Source organism: Macrotis lagotis, chromosome 1, assembly GCF_037893015.1.
Source record: "Macrotis lagotis isolate mMagLag1 chromosome 1, bilby.v1.9.chrom.fasta, whole genome shotgun sequence".
Taxonomy (NCBI): Eukaryota; Metazoa; Chordata; class Mammalia; order Peramelemorphia; family Peramelidae; genus Macrotis; species Macrotis lagotis.
Window position 1 is genome coordinate 691,048,867 of NC_133658.1, and position 25,560 is coordinate 691,074,426.

The 25,560-nt window shown below is 37.6% G+C and overlaps 1 protein-coding gene across 3 annotated transcripts in view; it reads right to left on the reverse strand.

Annotated features, from left to right (window-relative positions):
* Window positions 1-5,601: 5,601 nt before the first annotated feature.
* The window catches only part of METAP1D (methionyl aminopeptidase type 1D, mitochondrial), a 101,725-nt gene continuing 81,766 nt past the window's right edge, over window positions 5,602-25,560 (reverse strand). For 2 of the 3 annotated variants that reach the window (XM_074215710.1, XM_074215712.1), the window contains 8 exons: window positions 24,430-24,579; window positions 22,192-22,340; window positions 21,504-21,546; window positions 17,585-17,748; window positions 9,614-9,711; window positions 7,706-7,753; window positions 6,710-6,788; window positions 5,602-6,579 (listed from right to left, as the gene is read on the reverse strand). In XM_074215710.1, the coding sequence (XP_074071811.1) occupies window positions 6,501-6,579; window positions 6,710-6,788; window positions 7,706-7,753; window positions 9,614-9,711; window positions 17,585-17,748; window positions 21,504-21,546; window positions 22,192-22,340; window positions 24,430-24,579 (810 nt within the window). In that variant the 3' untranslated portion in view covers window positions 5,602-6,500. The remainder of the gene's footprint in view (window positions 6,580-6,709; window positions 6,789-7,705; window positions 7,754-9,613; window positions 9,712-17,584; window positions 17,749-21,503; window positions 21,547-22,191; window positions 22,341-24,429; window positions 24,580-25,560) is intronic. The other variant, XM_074215711.1, reaches the window with a different exon arrangement.

Genomic DNA, 25,560 nt, shown 5'->3' on the forward strand with positions numbered 1-25,560 from the left:
TTCTTCTCGCTGGGTCTGGGTGTGGGTCTTTCTCCTCTGCTTTCCTTTTTGGGGTCTCTGTGTTTCTCAGGACAGGAAGGAACCCAATTTAAGCGGAACAGGGATTTTCACTTTCCATTCATAAGAAAATGGAGTTTGTCTCTTTGAAAAGTCTAAGCATGATGCTGCCGAGCTCCCCAAACTCGCCTCAAAGCTTTGACTCAGCCAAGGTCATGAATATTCATGAGCTGGCGGATCTGATTGGTCCGCCGTCTTGCATAATCGCCTGGGATTGGTCCGAGGTGCTTTGGCTCGGCTGGACTAGAGGGAGCGAGGCGAGCAGGACTTGGGAGAGATGCGTCCCCGCGCCCCTGCGAGTGAACATCTGCAATAGAGCAACACGACAGGGCTCACAATGCGGCGGCGGCAGGCGCCAGAGCGGAGAGAGTTTACAACCCCTCCGACGCTCCCCCCTCTAACTTCTTTACCCCCTCTTTTCCTTCTCCCTCCTCCCTCAAAGCGCCTTCCTCCTAAGAAGCCAAGCAGCAACTCCACCCCCTACCCCAGTCAGCCCGCCCCCCTCACTGGGGGACCCCGGGTGCTACAGCTCGCAGCCGCCGCCGCGCTTGCACCACCGCCTCCACCTCCTCGGGTCCTCTGGGCCCCCAGCCTAAAGCGGGGAGGGGGTCCCGGATGGGGGGGGCGGCCTTCAGTCTCCTGACTGGCCTCACCACTACCTTGGTTCGCGCTCCCCCTGGACCGCAGCATCTTTGGTGCCAGCAAAAGTAGACATCCTTGGGAGCGAGTGCGGAGCAGAGAGCCCGAGGGGCAAGCGCCTTCATCCACTCTAATCACGCTTACTTCTTCCTCCAGTCCCTTTTTAGCCCATCCATTTCTCGCCTGTTTTCCACCCTTGCCCCCCTCCCCATGAGGTCCATCTTCCCCTTTTCTTGGTGACCCGCTCCTCTTCCCGACACACACACACACACACACACACACACACACACACAAACACACACAATGGCCCCTCCGCCGGCGTTCTGCCGCTCACCAGGGACAGTTCGCATCTCTCCCGCCTCGGCTCCTCGGGTGCGCTGAGGCTGTGGCTGATCTGATTAGAATGCCGCTCCCGGTGAGCGAAGTGGACCCCACGCTTTTCCTCCCAGGAAAAGAGGCTGCCCCCCTTTTCCTCTCCAAACACACACTCTTCACCTCCTTTTTCTTTCCCTTCCTCTTACCCCGCTCCACCGCCGCCTTCCTCCTCCCTTTCCTTCCCACCTCTTTCTCATTCCCCTTCCCTAGGGGCTTGGTGGCAAAGGGTTAGTTTTCAGCGCGCCAGGGGAGCAGCCAGAAACCAGGGCATGGGAAGAATCAGCAGGGGCCAGAGCAAGCTGAATGGTCCCAGGAGGGTGGGATTTCTTCATCTCCCTGAGGAGGCCTTGTTAAAGTAAAGGGTGTTACCTGTGCGAAGGGGGAGCACTCTCCCGCACGCAGAAACACGGAGCAAATCTGTGTCGGTCGGCACACGTCCGCGTGCGGACGCATGTCTCCATTTATGCCCAGTTATCTTCCACATGTATAGGGCTCGGCCTCCAAACCCGGTTAGAAACACGAATGAATCAGGGAGGGGGTGGAGGGGGAGGTGTAGGAGGGCGTCGGTTAAGACCCTGTGCTGCTGCCCGGGAGGTGGTCCCGGACTAGGGCCCAAGGCGAGTCGGCGAAAATGGAAGTTGGGTGGGCGGGTGAGTGGGTGGCTAGGGAAAGTGAGAAGGCCCCTGCAGTCCTGCCCCGAAGTCCAAGACACAGAGAGCAACACGCACCTTTCCCCCGCAGCAAAACACACGCCACAAACACACACACACACACACACACATACACACACACTAACACAAAACAACTGGCGCGGAGTCACAGGCATGCTGACAACGTCGGGCTGCAGGATCCCAATCCCGCCAGCCCCACGGTGAATCCCAAATTACTTTGTTAGATAATTAGAAAGTGTTGATAATTATTTCTTTCATAATTTAGTGGTGTGACGGTAACAGGGAAATGATCTTGTGAAAGTTCACACGTGCAGATGTATTAGTTACTGATTCATTTGATTAAATGCTAGTCTCAAGTGCTCTGATCCACAGCTGAAGGCGGCCCCATTAGCATAACACTGATGTTTAATTTTCATACGCATAATTAGCCATATATTTAACACTAATAGCAACATGCAGCCTTTCAGCGTTAAACAGCCTGGGATTTGATCTGGCCTGAGCTGAACCTTCTCCGTTACACCTTAGCCTGTCTAGGGTGCGCAGTTATCACAGGACCAAATCTATGTAATCAAGCACATTTTGGCAAAGAGAGAACACCAATAAAAATGAACATTCAAAACAAATTACATTGGTGATGTCGTTACAGATATTAGTGGAGGGGGCTTCTCTCTTTTTTAACTTCTGCAGCAGCGGCTGCAGTCGCCGCTGTTGCTGCTGCTGTCGGAATTTTTCACTCTAGGTTTAGGGCACTAGGCTGGGGGCAGAAATATGTCAGGAAGCGTGGCTGGAGCAAAAATAAAAACAAGTTGGGAGGGGGGGGCAAGAAGAAGAAATCTTACAAACCAATAAATGGGTTTGCCAAGGTTGAAAAGATTTTTTTTTTTAATCTCTGAACCACACGGTGATGCTTTGTAGCAACAACCAGCTAATGACTGCAACCTGACAGCCCCCCAGAGCCTGTGGGTTCTTCTTGATTTAGTTAGTAGTTACTCTCGTGATTTTAATTGCTCCTTCCTCGAGCTTGTTTCACGCTTCTTTTGGGCTGGGCCCGGTAAAAGTTCATTTCTCTGACCCAGTGGAGGATCGATGGTGGTGGTGGTGGTGGTGGTGGTGGTGGTAGTGGTGGTGAGACGAGATGGGGGAATAATGCCTGCCATTCCCCCCAGCATGAACTCCGCTCTGGCAATCAGGTCTCCCCTGTGTGCTGCCTTCCCGAGCCGTGGCCATGTAAGTGATCACTCGAGGAGGGTTCATTTTCGGAAAGAGGCAGGGGTTGGGGAGGGGGGGAGCAGGAGGAGATTCGGGATAAGAAAGGACTGAGTTGAAAGCATATCAGTGGACAAACTAAAATGATTTGTTTAAGGAGCTTTGCACTAAGAAAGTGCCTTTCCGAGAGGCACTTTTTTATAGGAAGAAGTAGGCAAGAATGTGAACCTAACTAGCAAATACAGGTCAAGGATCCTTTTGATGAATTACTCTTATTTGCATCTGGACAAGGGACTAAAGGCAGAGAGCTGCAGTCAGCGATATGGTTTGCAAATGTGATGCTTTAAACTGATTCCGTGTAAACAAAGCCAACTCAAAGTCCTTTCAGCTGTTGGCTGCTTCCACAAAAAAAAAAATCTAACCAGAAATATTTAGATTAGCTTTATACTGTAATGCCGAATTCTTCGGCATATCGTGGGAGTGCTTATGTATGAATGTTCTTATCTGGAGTACCTGTGCATTTATTTACACCTAGAGTGAGAGGTATTCGTGTATAAATCTGAGGAGAGGCAGCGGATAGAAAGATCTGGTACATTGTACAGACTCAGCTTTTTTATCAAGCTATTCCCCCCCCCCCCCTCCGTTTGTCATCAACTTTGCCTGATCTTATCTATCCTCTATAAACATTAAGAGAGCAATCCTTCTCCTCATTCTTTTCCCATTAAGCGTAACACCTGTTCTAAGATGTCTAGTTTTTCTGGGTCTCTGCATGTCACAACTTTGATAGGAGAGACAGTCCCTTTCCTCCAGAGTTTCACAAATAATTAAGCTGTACTTGTTTTGAAATTCACCAAGAAACAGTACGATTACTCCTACAGTAAGTTGTGGTGTGACTGTATCTAGATATAAAGTGAAATAATTTCAAGAAGATTCAAAGTCGGTTTCTAACAAATATTTGCGATTAATTTGCCATGAAGTTCAATAGAACGTTTAGAGACAAAAGAAATACTTTTCAAATGGTCATACTGATTTCAACTGAAAGTCCATTCTATTATATAGCATATAGTTGGATTGTGTTTTTTGTTTGAGATTTACTTATTTGGGGGGTTTATTTTTTAAATCTGGATATACATATTTAAAACCTTTAGCAAAAACTTTTATAATTTGGATTAAAAATTCATATCCTAAATATAATCACCTTGTTATAATTGCTACATAAACAGCTTGTTACCTCAGCAGTTGGTAGAATCCTGCAGTTCTAATAAAAATGATTCTCAGATAACCTCAGAGTCAATAGATCCTAAACCAAGACATTGGACTAATCTCTAGCAATCCGATTATCCTTAGAAGAAAGAGAAATCATTCTTTTGGCAAGCTTCCCCAAACATTGAAATGGCCCTGGCCCTTTTAGGAGACTGCATTGTTCTTTGCCACCCCAAGGGCGTTCTAATGCTTTTCCACTTCCCTCTTTCACAGCTCTGGTTGTCCGAACCCTAGCCTCCTGAAAATTCCTTACCGTACTTTTGTTAAACTTCAAACTCCTCACCTTTTCCCAACTCTTTTCTTCCCAGTATCCCAAGTAAAACTGTTGACAGAATACCTCTAAAAAGGCCAGCTGCTTGCCTAAAGAATTAAGTAGCATCCATGGTTGCAGAGACCAAAATGTACCAGGGCTCGAATTGCAGTGAGAAACCATATGTCCAGGTTATATGTTCAAACTACCTTGAAAAATATAATGTTTTCGATGGGCACTATATTCGCTCTCATTCCCTTTCTAGTGAGTTGGAGTTTGAATTTGCCAAAAGAGGGGACCCTCCACAGATTTCACTTTGTATGGCTGCAACACCGGTATTTGTGACATTCTGAAGAAAGGGAACTTTCCTATCAAACTTGCAATCGTGCAACTCTCACACACGCTTTTTTTTTTTTTTTTGCTTATCGAGTTACTATAAAACAGCTATCTACATTTCTCTTATTTTTAAAAAGATAACTTTCCTCCCACACACATACACAATCGACCGGAATCCCAAATCTTATGCTAAGTTCAAGGCCTTACAGCCCCAAAAGAAGTCAGGCATAGACTGGATAGCTGAGGGAGAAGGGGGAAAAGGAAAGATGTTTGGGTTTGGAGGTTTGATTTTGCAAGACATTAGGCCTTTAAAAGGATACGGGGTCTGTACAAGGGGAGCCCCTCAAGTGAGAGATTAGTCCCTTAAGACAAAGCAAAAGTCAAACCCAATAGCAACCATCCCCCTAATTTCCACACGATCCTCTACCCCCAACTCAGCTTTTCAGATACCATCTTGCCCCTTCACCCTTCGAGAAACCCGTTAGTCCCGCCAGTCAGAAGTCATTTCATCACTCAGAAGAGAATGACACAGAAAGGAATAAACCTTTAGTGGGGGTGGGGTGAATGTGGAGGGTCTCGTTCACGATTTTGTGGACAAAAATAAACTTGTATATGTAAAGCAAGACACTACACTCTTCCCAATTCCTTGTGTTTGACTTGGACAGCTTGGGCTAGGTTGTTTGGCCAAGTTTTTGTTCCAAGGGACTACAAGCTTTATTTGAATTCTGAATTCAAAGCTCTGCCTTTTTGGTTAGGTCAGACTCCAAATCCAAGGCAACAGGAGTCTGAGGCTCCTAAGGCATACTCTGGGTTTTCTTGTAGATTGGGGAAAGGAAAGAAGTACTGAGAGGCAGGCAGGATAAATTCCTGCATTTTAGAAATCCCATTGAAATAGTCAGACTTAATCCCCACAGGGTCGTTTGAAACAAACTATTCCATTAATCAGGAGTTATTTTTTTTCCTTTCAAAATCTGACTGACAAAAAATAAACAACCCCCGATGAACCATAATCTAGTTCCACAAAAAGCCGACTGAAGTTCTGGATGGCATTGGTAATAGGAAAAGTGGTAGGAATCAGTCACTTTATGTTCCAGTTACAAAAGGATTTTTTAAAAAGTCTCTTCCCAAAAGAAAGCAACTTGGAAGTAAATTTTTTTCTTAAGTGCACTCAAGTGTATGTTTTTTTAAAAAAAAAAAAAGTTCCCCTATCCCAAAACATTGGAGAAACATTGAATCGGCACCGGACAACTGGTTTAAAACAGAAAACCTTTTACTCATGCAGATTCAATTCAAGGAAATGCTGGTTAATTACAAAGAAGTAGAATTATGCTCCTTTGGGAGTTCTCTCCTAACCAGGGATTCGCCCCATTTCCCGTTTCTTTCCAATGGAATTTGAGACTGCAGACAGGAAAGTGTCAGACTGATTCCTTCTTATCCAGAATTGAGGGATTTCGGGGGAAGGGAAGTTCCGTGGAACCTGACACTCCTCGAACCTCTGAAGAGTGATCTTCAAAACTTTTGACTATAATCCCTCATCCAGTAATCAAAATTAGTTTTCAAAAGACTCGAGATATCAGGCTGCTCTTTCTGCTGGATCTGCTATTACTGTGCCTTCCAAAAACTCTCCAACTGGGTTTCTAAGCTTTTCTCAAAATACCAAAATCTAGAGGATCGATGCCCCCAAGAACTCCTGGATGCAGCTCTTAAGGTTCTTCAAGCAGTTTGGTCAGGATTTCGGCTCCTCCAGATGTAATTATGATGGTATGTTCAAACTGCGCTGATCTGAAATACACATTTAACAATTAGGAGGTAGTTATGTGAGTTAGCAGTATTGAGATCTTACCCCAGAATTCTGTTTGAAAGCTGGGAAATTCGAAATAAAACAAAAAAGTAAAAGTATCGAATTAAACACCTTTTATTATCTGTAGTCACTACAGTCCATTGATCCTCCAGGACCTTAAACTCAGGTGATCCCTCCACGATGATTGGCTCTGTAATGGGAAAAATATTTACTTCAGTGACCTCATCAGATGCTTGTCAAACACTGTTTGGGCTCATTATCAAAAGATTTATCAAAAGGTTTATCTTCCAAGTACTTCCCTACTGGCTCATGTTGTCATCTTGTAAGATTTCTTTAATTGAAGTTTTCCTTTCATATTAAACTACCAACCAAACAGTGGGAAGAAGAAACATTAAGGCATTTAAACATGTATGAAGTTACCCATTTCATTTTTTAGAGGGCATTTTAATCAAGCCTTAATTAAGACCCTGTGGATAATCACCACCAAAACGCAGGCCCCTCATAACACATCAAACAGTTTAAAAATATTTGAATTTTTAAAACATGCTCAAAATGTTCATTAATCAGCAAAATAACAATTTTCTTATTTTCCTCTAATTGCTTTGCCATTAAGTCACACTTAGGGGAAAAAAAACAACAGTACTTTTCCATAGCTGTGTATGGGTGAGAGATCTACATGGGAGATCTAGCAGTTATTAAACAAGTAGAAGACAAATTAGCACAGGACATTTGTGGACATGGAGGGGGGAAAAAACCAAGAGGGTAGACACAAGCCATTCAAATATTAAGGAAAAAAATGAGCATTAGAAACACCTCAAACTCATAACACCACACTGGAGGAGGAATTAGATGTTGAACCGCTGCCGTTTCCAAATACAGAGAAAATGTCTGTATTAGGAGGATGGATCTCTAGCAGTTGGATTTAATAAGATTTACTATAGAGAACAGTTCTCTTGTTAGGCAGATGGTTGTGCTCCCGCTGGGCTAGTAGCTTCAGGCACAACCTAGAAGGAGCAGACAGACAGACAGATGCTTACAGGACATGCAGAGGAAAACCTAGGAGGATGGAGGTCTGGGACCTCCACTGAGAGTTCAGTAGAGACTAACCTATAGTAAACGCCATACCCTCTTCCATCAACAAATCATTGTCGTTTGCTAAAAAATAAAAACATGGGGAGGGGAGGGAAGAGTGAGAGAAAGAGAAATATAATTAGGACTTTGGGTCACTTAATCAAAAAAACTACATTGCATGTGTGCTTAAAAATTTTTTTTAAGGAATTTCAATTTAGAGAAGTGAGAATCTGGTGAAATAATGAGAAGTTATTCTTCAAAATAACTCACCTTCAAGGAGATATATACCTCCCAGGCCTAAGACCTTTTCCAGCCTTCCTTCCCCCCAACCCCAAGACAAATCCACCAGAAACATTAGGATTATAGGAAAGAGAATGGTTTGGCCTAAGTAAACTTGAAGCCTTCTTGTATTACAGCCCCAAGTTCACCCCCTCTAGGAAGACCAGAAAGCCCAGCCTTCCTTGCAAGCTTGACCTATCTTCACCCTAATCTCCCCACCTAGTCAAAGAAAGCTATAAAGTGAATCCGTGGTGAAAGCAGGGGAGGGGAGAAAACTCCTCACCAAAAGTTTGCTCCAGCCAAGGGGTGGAGTGGGGTTGGGGAGTCTACCAGGGTTTCTAGTGGGGTAGAGAAGGAAGGAGGGAATGATCCATGTGGCCATCACCTTGAGAAATGATTTCCAGGTGTTGAATGCAAAAGGAAAGCTGAATTGGAGAGAACTATGTAGGTGATACCCCAGGAGCAGTAAGGGGAGTTTAGGGATACCCAGCACCTCCACAGCAACCTCTATAGCCTCTTGGCTATCTGGCTCCTTTCTATATGGCTCAGACAATGGATATATGAGCTAGATCACTGTTACAGGGTGTATTTAAGGAGAAAGTCAAGGCCTGGCAAAGTGTAGGTTCTAAACTACTCAGTTACACCAGCACAATTTCTTCCAGATGGTTAATTCCAGTAGATTGATCTGAAAAATTATCTTAAAAAAAATCACAATACAGAACCAAGATACTGCCCTCTATTACTCTACCCCCCTCAATGAGAAGATGTGGCCAGAGAGCCCATACTGGATGGTTTAAGGTGGGACTCTTTTGGGGACATAGAAATCCCTAAAGGTTCAAAAACTGGGGCCAGGTTACCTTAGTGCCCACATGAGATTTCCCCATTCTCTCCCCTGTATCCAATTCTGGACAAATCTCAGGGCTAGAAGCAAAATTTTTTATAACTATACCTATATACTCCTCACTCTGACTTTTTCCAATACCCTCCATTACACCCACCAGCCTTACCCAAAACTCTACTTCCCTTCCCTTACTCCCACCCTTCTCAGCACAACTACTTCTCCTCACCACTGCCCCCCCACCTCTGTCACACCAGAGGGGCACATACTACCTACCAGCAATGAGAAGCAAGGAACATGATAGAGGAACATGAGAGAAGGAGGAGTAGGGAGGTGGGTTACAACGTAGAAACTCACTAAAGAGGTAGGTACATGCTGCTAAATACATCAGCTGTCAGCGCTGTGTAGGATGTAATGAAGTTTAACCACAACAGTCAGCAGTTTGAAAAGGGGGCAGAAAAAGAAAAACAGAAAACAGTCATATGAGCATGCTGGGATATTGATGCAGTAGAGTTTTGTTTTTATCATTGGTAACTTTTTTTTGAGAAAAATATCCTCCTCTGCCTTGCAGCCAAGCATTCTTCAGGAGAAGACATAAAGCAAAAAAACCCTTATTTTAAGATTGTAAAATTTCAGGGTACAAGTCCAGTAACATAATGCAATGGTTAAGAGTAAGTGATATTTTATAGGTGTGCAGTTTGGGGTTTTAGGGGTATTTTTTAGTCTTTTTTTATATTAAAAGATATTAAAGTGGATCATCTGTGGGGACATACTATCTGGGGCAAAATGGTCTTACACTTTTATTCTACTAATCTTCATTTGCTTACCATGATGCCAGATTTCTGGATGTCCATGAAAGTAGGATCCTATTCCATGCCCAACAAAGTGAGGACAGACTTGCAACCCATTTTCACAGGTTATTCGGCTTTAAAAGTAACCAAACATGAGATTATTATTTTTACAGATGTTGGGGCAATCACTTCAATGCAGACTTTTGTCAAGGAAGGTCTCTCTTAGAAACAGTCTTCTGAAGCTTAAAAAAAAGTAACTATATTCATTAGTAAGATGATAACATTAATGTTCCTCTAGTATGCTTGAATAAATTTAACTCCCTACCTCATTTGAAAAGTAGAAACACACACACACACACACACACACACACACTCACATAAAAAACCCATAGACACTATGGTTTGTTTCCCCTTATTTAATAAAGTTTGTTTTAATTTCTGAGCATTTGCAATATATCTAGCTATTGAGTGCATGTACTGGTTATGCAGATAGAATTCAGAACACAAAAATGGGCATTTCTTTTGTCTAGATTTCACTAAAAGACTACACAAGTCACTTCTGGCTTGAAGAAAACAAATTAAAAACTAATATAAATTGGAAAATATTTTGGTTCTTCATCCACCTGATTATTTTCATTCTGGTTGCTTCCAAAGAATTCTATATTTTGTAAAGAACCAGGTCATATCTAGTCAAATCTTTTTTGTCAGTGTTCTCATAAACACCCAAACCATGTGATCATTTGGGAACTCTACATTGGTCTTATATTATTTACAAAATTAACAGAAAATGCCTAATCATTAGACTATATAAGCTAAACAGTAGTATTTATTGAAGATGAATATCCAATACACGTGTAGACACTTTAGACTGCATTTTTTAGATTAGGTATATGATCTGCATTCAAACAAAAAAAATTCATCTAAAAGGGTGAAATGCCATGTTTTTGAAATCAAATGGACACACTTATTTCTATGAATACTGGAAAGATAAGCACTTATACACCTTCCATTAACTACTTATATTTTCATGCTGATGAAGGGCTTTGTGGCACATTCAGAATATTTACCCTGCATGAATCATAGTCCAGAGGATTTAGAGGCACTACAATTATAGTCCTTTCTAGTGCCATGGGACAAAGACCCAAATCAAAGTTACAAATGTACTCTTGGTGTTGGTTTAACATGCAAACAATGCTTTTGAGCTAGAATCTTCAACATTTTAGGCAAACTCACTGTCTCAAAACATTTTCAGCCATCATTTCCTGATGTTCTTTAAGACATTGAGTTAAACTCATAGCTTCTTAATCATCTATTCTGAAGTCACTGAAGCTATGTTACTAGCCCTTCAACTCTTCCAGGTCTTTTCTCTCATTCAGGTATAATTTTAATCTAAGAAATTACAGAAAGAAAAACATAATACAGAATTTACAGATTGGGGCCAAAGGGTTATAAAAAGTTTATGAGCTTCACTGTATGTTTTATGTTTTACACTTTGGTCAAATAAGCTTTAGCATAAATAACAATTTTTTCCAAGGTTGGATTTGCAAAAGTATTAAGTTACTGCTAAATATAAACACAGAAGGGAAAAAGATAGTAAAAATAACACAAGAATCAGATATCTCAAAATAAATGCAGTCTACTGGAATTCACATATTTGTGTCAAGCTACTCCTAACACATCTCAGTAAGGGTAAATGCACTTGACAAAGCATTCTTCATTTTTCAGATGAAGAAACAAAGAAGCTAGGAGAAGTATTTTGCTGATGAAGAAAACATTTCTTGTTGCTTTTTAGTTGTTTGTCATGTTTACTCTTTTTAAAAAAAATTTTGCAAGACAATTGAGGGGAGGGGGTGTTTAAGTGACTTGCCCAAGGTCACATTGCTAGGTAATTATTAAGTCTCTGAGGTCACATTTGAATTCAGTTCCTCTTGACCATCCACCTAGCTACCCCCTATGTTTACTCTTTTTGATCCTATTTGGGGCTTTCTTGGCAAAAATACTGAAGTAATTGCTTTTCTTTTTCTAGCTCATTTTACAGAAGAGGAAACTGAAGTAAATAGGATAAAGTGACTTGCTTAGGATCACATAGCTAGTAAGTGTCTGAGGCCAAAGTGAATTCAGGAAGATAAGTCTTCCTGACTCTAGACCCATGGTTCTATCCAACCTAGTACTAAAGATTTTGATCAAGGGCTCCAGTCTGAGTCTCCTGATTACAAAATTACAGGTATTCCCCAGTACATCATGGTCTCTATCATGGACCATTTAGAGGCAATAGGTTTCAGTAGATAATGTACTGCTCTTGAAGTCAGGAAACTTGGATCCATTTCTGATCATGAATATTTGTTAGTTATGTGATCATGAATGAATCACTCAACTTTTTCCTTATCTGTAAAATGAGGATAAAAAGATTGGCACTATGCACCTCACAGGATGGTTGTAAGCAAAGTTCTCTAAAATCTTAAATCAAAGAACTACAGCCCACCCCAGGTATGCATTTTCTAGTAAGTCATATCAGAAGGGATGTTCCCTCCCCTCCACAATCTGATATTATTTTGTGTTTTTTGGAATATGTACTATTTAGTTATCTGATTTTTTTTTTATACCAGGAGTGTAAATTTCCTAAGAACAGTAATTTTTTTCTGTTTTGCTCTGTTTTTATTTTGGCCTTTGTATGCCTATGACCTAGTAAAAGGTGTTAGGAAAGACATAATAAATGTCTGTTGAATTATGGTATTTCTCCACCACTCATCACTCAACTCCCCCCCCCCCCCCCAAACATAACAACAACAAGTAAACCTGACAGTCAGGGCCTTGAATGCTTAGAATGTATCCCTTTCAAATCTTAAGAATATATTACAAAGAAAAACTAAGTCAAACCAGTATGTTCATTTCTATGGAAGAAAGAAATAGCATGTCTGTCATGAAATAGTCTTTAAGCTATCCTCTGCTGACCACAAGAGATGTTGGCCAAAACCATTTTCAGTTTACCTTCCAATAACAGTTCATTCTCTTGATTCTACTAAAATGTCTAGTTCTAGCAATATCATAGAATATAGGCATTATGTATGCCTGAGGTCAAGGAAATACAGAAACAAATGAAAAGAGAAAGAGAAGAAAAAAATATGATTGACTCCTTTGTTGAATACCATCTACTCTATATCATTCCCAGAAACTGATAATTGGGGAGCATAGCATATGCTTCTGAGTCCTTGCTTGTGTAAATTTTCATTTGGGATTGAGATTAGTATTTATATTCAGTTACTGACACAAAGGGAAAATCACAACAATACGTGAGGAGTATTTAAACTGACTACCTCCAACAAACTGGGGATACTTACTAATAGATTACGGCTTTTTTTTGGTAATCTGGAAATCTCTTACAAAGACAATTAAGGGGTTACCAATGGATAATCTCATTCACATTAGAACTAAAAATATGTATGCTTGATAGGCATGAGAAGGTCCAGTATATAAGGGTATTCCTCCTGACTAGTTTATCCAGAATAAAGATGGCAGTGCTAATAACACTGAAATGTGAAAATCAGATGCAGTTCCTTTCTGGGACCGGAAGTGGCAGTGCCAGGACCTATTTCAAGGCAAAGATGCTTTTCTTACCCTGGATAGTGAAGTATCAAATCTATCACTAGCTATGGAAGTCTGCCTTTGTTGAATTTAAGCTGTCAACACTAGCTTTTCGATAGTTATTTTCTCTGATTTAAAAGAAAAAAAGGGAGGGAAAGGTATTATTTATGTATTTGGAAATATAATTTCTGTCCAGAAATATTCTGAGCACATTCACAATTTGATGCTCTTCATATAGGCCATTAGAGTGTGGGGGAGGGGATAGAGTAAAGGAGCAGATATAATAGAACTTTACGCATTTTATTCTTGAAATTTATTTTAAATTAAATAAATGTTATCATGTCATATTTTCAATGATTCAAATATCTCACTTAAAGACTTTCATCTCTGGATAATTTTCTTTAATCTAATTCTCTTTGAAAAGAAACTCATACTCAACTGAAATGGTGTTTCAGAAAGAGGGTGGGGTTGCAAAAGAGTAAGGCTGGGTTTATTTAATAGCTTTCATTTAAGTTTTAAGGTTGCAAATACATTCTCCAAATATATATGAAGGAATAATAAATGTATGGCTATACTCTTTACAGAAAAAAAAAGAATGCATGTGGGTATAGAATGAAATTTTGTTTCAAGCTAATAGACAATATTAATCCTAGTACTGATCGTGGGTTTTCATTTAACTGTCTTTGAAGTGGTTGACATTATCTGATATGGTAAATTACAGAATTCCACCTGAAATATTTAAGATATTTTTATATTAAGTATTTGTTTTTGACTGAAGGAATGTACAAGTCCAGGGGACCATTTAATAACAAGTAATGTTTAAGTATAATTAGTAATATTTTTGAAAACCGACAATTGTTTTTTGAAAGAATGGTATGTTTTTTGTTTCAAACTGGAACACAAATTACTGTATTTTTCTTACAATACTGCTGAACTTTTATTTGAGGTTTTCTGTTTCTGAAAAGCAGACATGATGGATTGAAATAAAAGATAATTTATTGCAATGCTTACTTTCAAGTGCAGAGAGAAGCAGTGTAATTGTAATTTACAGTAGCTGTCAAGGAAAATCTATCACAGATGACATTAAAATGACTTATTTTGCCTGAGCCAGTTATTGTTTAAATGTGCATAATCTCATAGAAACAGATTATTTTTAAAAATCTGCTTTATATTGTTCTAAATTAATATCAAAACATATACTTATGAGTTAAACATTTAAAAACCATTTATTGAGACTTTGATCATGGAATTTACACCTATGAGCATGAATTATTTTTACTGAACTATAAAATATTTGGAATGCATAAACCTTTATCTTTACAACATTCTTATAGGTACAAATCTTTCTACAAAAGAGCACCTAATAATATTTGCAAATAAAAGGTTAGGTGCAATGAATTAGTAACACTAATGTCCCAAACAAAAGTATATTTGTCAACATTTTCTTGTTTTATCCAATAATACTAGAAAGTTATTATGCTACATTTCTCAGAATTCCAAATTCTTTCCTAGTGTTGAAGTCTTCCATGGAGAGTATGTAATATAGTTATTAATAAAAGATCCTCAAATTCATGGTCTTCTCCAGGTAACTCATGGTATGTGTGGTCTAAGATCAGTTATGAAGGGGGAAGGGTATGCTAAAGATGATGAATGCCTTTTAGGAAACAATGAGGCTGGGTTGAAAGGTTTGTAAACCTTCAGATTATAATGGTTCCAAGTTCTTTTTTTGGCTATGGATGATGTCTGTTTCTAGGTGTACTGCTATTCTTAAGATTTTGCTTGCATATGAAAAGGCAAAATAATAGCTATCTAAAAACATTATACTTCAACAAACCAGGGCAAGCATTTATCAGAATAATTTTTCAGTTTTTTCCTCAAATGGCATGTATAATGCATTTAAATAATAAAAGTGTACCAGGGAAAAAGTAAAAAGTTCATCCTCTTATTTTTTAGATAGTTTTGTGAATGTAGTTGCAAGGCTTGATGTGGTTTTCAAAGAAGCCTGGGCATGCAAATTCATAGTCTGAGAAAACTGACCTTTGCATCCAGATAGCTAAAAATCCAATGTCACTTTCAATTCTACTCTTCCTTTTTTTTTATATAGCTAGAATTAATGTAGTGAATATGTAATGAAATGCATTATCCTGCATGGAGATTTATCAGATTTTCCAATTGAATGCCATGCTTTGCTAGTGCTAGCTGGAGTTCACCTGCATGTTGGTGTGGCGTGTGGCTCTTTTTTGTAAAGAGTTAAGTCGTACACAAAAAAAGGGAACAAAGGTCAGCACCCAGCCGCCACTTGAATGTGAGATTTTTCTTTTTATTCCCCTTGATGTATACTAGGCTCTGTGTTATTAGTCTTAATGATGGAAAATTGTAGTGTTGATACAAATCTTTTTTTCAAAGTAGTAGGCGGGAGCTCCATTTGTTAGTAAGTTTTTTTGTGACTAAAAGCCACGGACAGTACATTTATGTAGCAGTAAAAGGCCTAGATGCTCTTTCCATAGCAGAGCTAATTATTCCTACTGTGACCTTACTGATCTACCCTGTTCCTAGTACATCTCATCTGCACGCCTGTTCCTCTGTGTAGATGGTGTCAGAGAATATGAAAAACCCTATAATGAAACCATTTTCATGATGGAGAAAGGCTACCGGAGTTGCACTTGCTACAAAGAGGCTCAATTATATGAGTAATTGTGATAATTTTCTACATTCATAGCCTTCAATGGGGAAAAAAGAATGAGAGCCACAAAGGAAAATTACTTTAACAAGAAAGTACAGAGAGTAAAAATGGAAGAAGAGACAAAAAGGGGGAAAAAAATAACCAGAAAAAAAGTTTAAAAAATAGATCTGGAGGGAGGAATAGCAAGACAGGGAGAACAACAGAAATGCTCAAAAAGCCTATGTGCAGCTGTGTTGCACAATTAAATTGAATTTTTTTTTTCTGCAGTTGATGAATGTGACTACTGCAAATGTGCCTCTGTAGTTAGCTATCATTTGTTGTTCCGTGACAGGAAAAGGATAATTACCTCTCAGAGAGAATCAAAGGCTGACATGCCCTTTAGACACAGCCATGAATGCAGAGCTCCATAGAATGCCTGAATAAGAATCTAGTGTTCTATGCCCCCTTCTACTGAAGAATAAATTTGGTTAAAATGCAAGAGTACCACCAGTAAATTTGTTGAACCCTAGGTGTTCACAAATATGAGGTGCATCTATCGACTCATCCCATTTGCAAAAATAAAACTGCATTTTGAATTCATTTCTATTATATTCATGGACAGTAAGATAGTGAGATATGCATTAAATTTCTTTTCCCAGTAGGGGTCTGATTCAACATTTCCTAGGCAAGAACAGAAAGACACTATCCTTTTTTTTTCCCAGGCTAGTTAGCCTATAATTTAAAACTGTCAAAAACACAATTTTGTTCAAAGTCTTCAATAAAAGCTTCTCAGATATAACCCAAAGAGATTTTACTAAAGTTTGATGCAGACTCTGTTACAATATTTTAAAATCTATAAATACATATAACTGATATCTTACCATTTTTTCCCCTTAAGTATTTGAAGGCACACAAAGGAAAAAAGACATCATCTTTCCAAGGTGACTAAACCTTTCATGTTTTAGGCAAACAGAATATATTCAATAGTTTATATTAATGAGAAAGTAGTCTTTTACAGACACTACCAATGTGGCCATCTTCAGTGAAATGTAATGTTTTTTTAATGAAAATCAACCCCACGTGCCCCATTTTGCAATGATTGTGAAAAAAAAATTTTAAATGGTAACTAGAAGCAGCTTGAATTAGAAAAGAAAAATGCATATATACAAAAACAAGCCTTATGGATATAGTACTTCTCAGAACTATTAAGTCTAAACAAACAATGATTCACAATAGAAATGGATCTGTCCAGAGAAAGGACCAGGGGTCTTTCCTTCCTGAGGTCATTTGTTTAAGCTCAGTTTTGAAAGGTAAGAAACTCTGAGGTGAATACCTAATCTTCTTTATAATAAAGGAGACACCTTTTGGAAGCTTCCTAAAAGTGAGCCTTACTTTCTGTTCCCTCACCATCGTCAGAGTGTTGGGACATCTATTGTTTTCTTAGTCAAATTTATTTAGTAACTTTTGAAGTTTTAAGTAAAAGGGAAACTAGAAAACCAGAATGAACCTGCCCAGTAAAAACCAAGGAATCCTTGTAGATACGTTCTGTTTCCATAGGTGTCTTTACTGACCTCAGTGTAAGTCACTTTTTAAAACCCTTTTCTTACCCAGGGAACAACATTACAGCCTGGCAGTTCACATACTGATATCAGACTGAAATGATGGTTCTGAATCATAAAACATGTCATCAGTTTTATACCAAACCACCAATAACCTTTGTCCTACTTGCCAACCCTCCCTTTACTTGTCAGTATAAAGCTTACCTGATTGTGTTTCCAATTACAGAGAAGGGAGCCCCTGCTCTGCAAGCTGCAATTGCTTCATCTCTACATCTCCTGGCAACCTCCACTAACTTTTTACCATATTTATCCACATTGCCCACCAAAAATGTTTCAGAAGTATCGCCATGGTAGCCATTGTAATATACCTACAGGTAGAAATATCAAGATGTTTTCTAGTTGTCAGATTTACTTTTTTCAATAAAGTGTACATTTTGAATGGATTATATATTTTTTCATAGAGTTGTGTGTCCCCAATTTCCCCCTTTTGCTCTCCCTCAACTCCCAGTGTTATGTGAAATTTATCTGTAAAATATGGGATGAAAATCCTAGACCTCATTCAAAGATCAAAACAAGGACAGTTATGTAGTAAAACTGCAAAATTTAAAATAAACAGGGGACTAATAATATACCACTATTTCAGCACTGTGATTACTAATGCCATCTGAACATTTTGGCTCAATAGATTTATCTTTGAATACAAGGTCTAGGGAGTCTAATTACTTCATCATCAAACACAATATTGTAAAGTTGTTCATCACCAAAGAGCAAAGAATTTGACCTAGGGTTGTCACATGGGAGATTATAAAACTAAGAAACATTCAATATATTAGAAATAATTTCTTTAATGGAAATAATTTCTTTAATATAGTCATTTCCCCATGTATTCCTATTTATTTTTAAATGAAAATATTACTATCAAAAGAAATGAGAGGAATGTGTCAGTACCCTCTCACACAATAGGGGAATTTAATGCGAGTATTTCATCAAGTATTCAACTGGGAATATTTGAGAGTATATTAAAGTAGACAATATTTGTTTAGAAAATTTAGGGAATGAGGTTTTCTGGTTAACTGAAAAATTTGGCAAAAAAAGAGTTATAAAAACAGAAACTTAGAGCTGCATTAAAACTTTAGTGATTATCAAGTTTAATGTTTCCTTGTTAAAGGTGTGAAAATTAGAGTCCAAGAACACTTATCCATTTTACTATGTAACCTAGAAATATTGAAATACATGGAAATTAGAAGAATGCTGCTGAACAACAAAGCTAAACATTTTGATAAAATCAAATGTTCTTAAAACTAAATGAAATGAAACAATTTAATTGTTTTTTAGAACATCAGTGATCAGTTTATTAATGTTGGCAAGGAGAGTTGAGAAGAGTGGTTGACTTTCTCTGCCATTTCTCATGTCTGGAGGCTGCACTTTGGAATAAATTCTTGATATCAACTTAACATGTCATGCGTCTTCTTCTTGTAAAATTAAAGTGAGGAATATGTTAGTTCCGTGTGTTTTACCTTTCTGGTTAAGTGAAGTCTGCATTAATAATGTCTTCAAGTTAATATAGTTTCTCACAGTATTCAACAGGATGTCTTTGAGTGCCTAGTGATGAAGTAAATGATTATGAACCTATTTTACAAAATGGGCAGTTGAGGTTCAGATTTTGTCATATGGCAAGCTAGTGACAAAACCAGAAGAGAATTCAGGTGCCCAACTGCTTATTTAATGCTCTATTCCACACTGCATTTATATATTATTATTCTTTCCTTTTCAAAATATTTCCACATCTATCATATAATTTTACAAAGAAGGTAATCTGGTACAGTATAATAAACAATGAACTTAGAATCAGAGGATCTAGATTCATGCTTTAGTTCTGTTGTTCACAAGCTGAATGACCATGGGCAAGTCACTAAACTTCTTTGGACCTCAGTTTCCTTATTTATAAAATACACTTCCATTGTAGTAGGGACATTAAAGGGAAAACACCTTATAAACCAAAACTGCTTTGGAAAAATGAATAATTACTATTATTATGAAAAAATTTTAGAACAGTAGCAATCTATAAAAAGGCAATATTTTTATTTTATAATTCATTTTTGACAAAGTAAAGATTAGATGAGCTAAATGAAGTACCTTCCAAATATACAGGAAATTTTACAAAGTCCATTACATCATTTAGCAATATATACAGCAAAATATTTTTTAAAGGATCAGGTAATTTTCATTTAGTGAGAAATATTCTCAGGTAGTTCTGAAGAGGATCATTTTAAAGAGCCAAACTATAAATGTAATAACAATATTTTAGACTATAAAATGACTTGACTAAATTTCCAATCATAGCTTTCATATATAAAAAAATCAGAGTTTTTTGCTCCAAATTTGAGTCTTTTTTAAGTTTTGAAAATTCAATTAAAAGGAAAAGAGAGGAAAATCTATGCTTCCTTCTTAGACACAAAGAGCAAATCACAAGTTTGTTTTCTATGAAAAATGTATAGAGTCAAAGAATATATCAAACAAGTATCAGATTTCTCTGGATTCTTGAACCCTTCAAAGTACTAATTTTGTTAAATGAGTCTTGTGAACCTGATTTGATTCCAGAAAAGCTAAAAATCTGGGATAAACCTCCAAAAAAGAGAGTACTCCTTTGTCCAAAGAAGAGAAACTAAAGGTGACTTTACTCAAAATATTCAAGATTTATTTAGAGGGATTAAACAAATTAATAACAGCCATCAGGTGATGGCTGAAGGAAGAGTCTATAAGGAAAAAAAGGGTTTATTTACAATATTATTTACAAAATATCTTTTTAAAAAACCCAGTGCTGAATTGGGAAGAAATAGAATTGTATTTCAAGTAATTAGAGTATGGAGCAAATCTTCAAGTATTCTAAATATGATACAAAGACTTTGCTAGTGGTTCAAGCTCAGAATGAGTAAAATAATGAAAACTGTATAAATCCCCAAACTAAGATATCTATTACAAAAGACTTACTGGCTATGCTTTACACACAGGGTTATTACTGATAGGGAAAGGACTTAATTCAAACAACTGGCTATTTTCAAAACAACTGATTTAATTTAGTCACAAAAAAGAATAAAGACCAGTTGAATGCCTGAATTAATTTTCCCGCTTTTAAAAGGTTTTATATATATGTATGGGCAGAATATAACTATATTCATAAATTTTCCCTATAAAATGAAAATGCTTCCTCAAATAATTACCAACTGATGTTTATGGTTTATTAAGAATTTGATGTACATTATATACTTAAGGCAACAAAAAAAGCTGAAAGTCCCTTAAAATAAATCATCTTTTGAGCGAAATGAACAGCTCCAGCACAGATAAATAAATCCAACTCTGAGAATTGTGAAAGGCTAAGAGAATTAGAAAAGCTTTATATTTCTATAATTGGAGTTCCTCTGTTAGATGATTTCGCCTTGTTATTTAAAAGTACCACTATTAACCATTTGGTGGAAACTTAAGTTCATGGGGATAACTGCTCTCTGCTTGTGAGCTTAGATACAGTCCAAGACTCTTTATAACAGAAATGGAACACAACACTACCTTCGGAGATTTTAATAAATGTAGGGAACACTGCTAGCAAAAGAGTTGCTGTCCAAATAGACTGACATACACAGGCCAATGTAGCCTCTAATGACAGAGTAAGATAATGACAGGCCCCACTCAAAATCAGCAGGAAGAGGAAGATCAATCTTGGCAGAGTGAAGGAAAAATGCTGGCTTTCTTCATGTTAGCTCATCTCATACATATCTATCTTCAGCAGCTGCCCAGTACTGCGGCGCTCTGCATTAACTACACAGTGGATCAATAACAATTACACCTTCTCAAAAGCATGACACATAGCAGGATTGGGTTGACATTTCACTTAGGCCAACATTGATCTCAGTGCATCTGATTCCAGCCCTAAATTCAAGTCAGGCCTGGGTCTCGTTGGAATAAACACAGAGTTAAAAACAAAAAAGGAAACCAGCTGCTTGCTCCTGGGTTTAGAAGTAAACACCACGTCCATCTGTGCATTCCACATTTTCAATCTACTCTTCTTCCTGTTGCTACCAGCAATTCTGAAGTTGATCAAAGACTATTTTTTATATGATTTACTCACCGTGACATCAATGTTGATAATATCTCCATCCTGAAGAGGTCGACTGAAACATAAACAGAAAAAAAATAATGGTGATAGACAGGCCTCAATAAAAGAAATATAAAAATAAACACCTAATGACTACCATCACAAAAACCAATGAGACACAAAGATCATTTGGAGTGGAGGAGGGAATAAATGGAATAACTATATCTAATTTTCAGCTCTTGCTACTTAAAAGAACAAGTACAATCACATAGATTTTTACAAGAAATATCTAATTCAAACTTATTGTCATTGTGTGAAAACCTTCCACTGCTCATCAAAAAAACCCTACTTATTGGTGGCTGGATATTTCTTTGCATGCAGCCAAAACAAGGGATGATGGCCAATATTTGCATACATTCAGATCTTATCATTATCATCATTAAAAACTAAAATGATTAAAGAAATGTTTAATGTACAACTCTACCATCCCCTCCTTCCCCCTCTTTAAACTACATGTTTCTTCAAGAGACCCTAAGCTGTGGTTTAGAAGTATTCTGTCAAATTAGAAGCAATACGACTTCATAATCAGTACTTTACCACATGTAACTACAGAAGCTTGCAGGTGGGTTTCAATTAAACCAGTGTCTTTCAACATGGGCTGTAGAACTCGGTTTCAGGTTTTAGTGAGCAGGGGAACAATGTGTTATTAAGAAATGAATACCTGTCAGGAATACCATGACACAGCACGTTGTTTACAGAGGTACAAACGGATTTTGGAAACCCTCCATAGCCTAGAGGTGAAGGATAGGCGTTGTGACGGATGATTTCCTGATGAACAAGAGAATCTATCTCTTCAGTTGTCATGTCAACCTAAAACATTAAATTTTTATTCAAAGGTATGCTGAGACAGTTGAAGGTATTTTTAAATATTTAATAAATATAATTGTGGCAAAAGAAATGTAATAATATTCCAAAACCATGAGTACAATATTTTAATGGCTTATGAGTTTTAATAGTGATTTAGATTTTATACCTTGCTGCTTAAGTGAGTTTGTGATACTGTTAGCACCTTTATTGAAGTAGAATTTTTTTAAATTGAAAGATCATGGAAATTCTCTATATGCAATTAAATAATTGTAATTTGTACACATTATTGTACCCTATTGGTCCCAGAAATGTGTCCTTAGGCAATGTCTCTCTACCATTTTCACAACTGGTCAGAATTCTAGGGTTGATGTAATGTTGGAAATCAAGGGCTTAATTTATATGATAAAGTTAGAGAACTAGGTCAATCTTATATCCCCTAATCTGGGCAAAACATTAAATTGGGTTTGATGGAAATTGTGTGAAGATTGTGGACTTTTATCTCCTAACAACAGTCTTTGACATCATTGAAAATGTTGTTTGTTTTATTGGATGATTTAAAAAAATCCATATCTGGTTTCTAGGACATAATTTCATTCTTGCCTATCAGTTTTCTGTAACTGTGGGGAAGCATCTAGTATCCTTATTTATCCATATTTTGTGCAATAAGCATTTGGTAGAATTATATAGTATCAAGTCCCCTGTGAGGGTTCAATAAATACCTTTCTGAATGAGGGGTTCAGCTTTTGATATATTTTTATTTCCCCATTTCCCAAACAATTTAGTTTTCCTTCCCTCCACTGGAAGGTACTTAATTGCTCCAGAACCCTTCAAACTTTTTATTTTGTGAGTTGCAGAGAATTCTTTGAAGAGTAGGAGAAGAAAATCCTGCCTCAATTTACAATACAGAAAGAAAGTTGGGATGAGAAAAGTCATATTCTTTGTTGTAGATAAACTACTACTACTACTACTACAATTGTTTCATTCATGGTAAGGACTTATTGCTTTTACCCAATTATATTAAGAGTTCTTACCTGCATGGAAGGAGATGCTAACCAATATAACTTTGTTTATAAGTCTTTCTTATAAACTTTGCATCAACTTCTGCAGAACTACAGGATATTCAAAGTAAATACTAAAGAATTCTGCTTTTCCAAAGACCGCTAAAGGATGGTGGGAGTCATTGCAAAAGGCTAAAAAGTACATAACTACATAGCTACTGTAATGGTGGCCAGAGCTTTATGTACTCCAGTTAACAGTAGCTTGATGAGGGGATGTAGGAGAGTCAGAAGACTCAGGTTAAAGACTCATTTCTGACATGTACTGTGCCCTGATTTCTGCAACTGGGAAATGGAGACAACAGTAGTAGGTCAAGGGGAAGGTAGGTAGTTCCTAGAATAAGGAAGACCTGACCTCAAACATGTAAAAGCTGTATGACCCTGGACAAGTCACTTGACCCTGATTTCCTCAATTTCTCATCTGTAAAATGAGCTGGAGAAGGAAATGGCAAACTACTCCAGTATCTTTGCCAGGAAAATCCCAAATGGAGTCACAAAGAATTGGACACAGCTAAACAACAACAATTTTATTAGGCTGTTGCAAAGATCAAATTATATAATGTATGCAAAATGTTTTGTTTAAATGTAATGCACTATATTAATATGAGTTATTATAATTAATCTTCCAGAGAAAAGCAAACATCAAGGAAAAAGGAAACAAAAGATGAAACCTACCACAAAAATGATAGGAAGAAAAGGAATAAGAGTTTATTTATTCCATAAACTGAGGGCAAACGTGTAGAGTCTCAAAGTCAAAACAGTCTATGCTTTTGATGCATTTGATTGTCTTATTTAGAGAAAAGCATCTCTAGAATTTTTCTGCTTATCCTTAAATACTTATGATTATCCAGTAAATTTCAAATGGATTAAAAATTACCTTCTGAATAACCATCCAGAACCAATATAATCTTCCTCCTTCCTCCTCCCACTAAAGCTAATAAATTGGATGTACATTTAAATAAATCAGAAGAATAAATTTTTAAATATGAAATTCTCCATAAATAGAAAGTTCATCTAAATTCTTCTGAAGCTACTACCTTTATACTCTTTCCAGCTAGAAGGAGGACATGACGGGCCAGTTGACAAGCCTGACGAAGTCCTTGAATCTGATCTTCCTTCTTAACTTCTATGCTGTCTCCCCAGTCTGGTATAATGCCTGTCGTCACATAGTCTGGCTTCTTTATGTGCTTGAAGAAAAAGGATTGAAAATGAAGATCAGAATACTGAGCATGACAATGGAATCATTTTCTCAGATACAGCCCCCTGCTTCATGGCACTCTGCCCTTCCTGTTGAAGAATCGACCTCCCTAAGTCCACAGAACAAATCCTCAAGGCTGCCTCAGTATTTCTTTTACTGCCCTTGTGAACTTAACATTGCCTGTTAGGATTGACTTCATATATTCTATTAACCTCATGGTGTTGAGATCCAAGTTAGACTGTAGTAGACTTCTGGTCAAAACAAAAAGTTTCATTTTCTTTCTTCTACTTCCATAGGAAACATTATTGGTTAAAAAATACCACTAAACTTTAAAACAGTCAAATAGAGCACTTTCATCAATTTAACATGAATTTAAAACTTATACAAATGGTAGCAATTGACAATACCATTTCTGAATAAATACATCTAAAAAGATGGTGGTTAATTTTGCTAAAAAAGGTACTCTTTTCTTATACTTTGCAACATTTCCATGTAAAGAATAAGTGGGGGGAAGGAGAAGGAATAGATATAAACATCCCTTAAATCATAATTACCTATAATATTTCTACTATTTATCATAAAAAATGAATCCACAATCTCTTAGAATATTCTACATTGGTTACCACAAGTTCTTGAGCAGGACTCAGAAAATAAATAACAATATTGTACATACTGAAAGAGTTTCTTTCAGTTAGAAAGGATTCCTCAGCACTTTACAAACTATTTATAGAAATTGCTACATAAGTATGATTTAATAGTACACAGTACTACTACACAGAAGTTTAGGACAGGAAGCTGAGGAAGGCAACACTATTCAATTGAAAGATGGGAGAAATACTGAATGGCATTGAGGTTAATGTCTCCTCCTCTCTTTGAAAAATATGATGCAATTCTTAGGGACCTCAAATGTTCTTAACATCAGTTCTCTGTTTTGTCCTAATAGTAGGTATCTCCAAGAGTATTCTGCTTC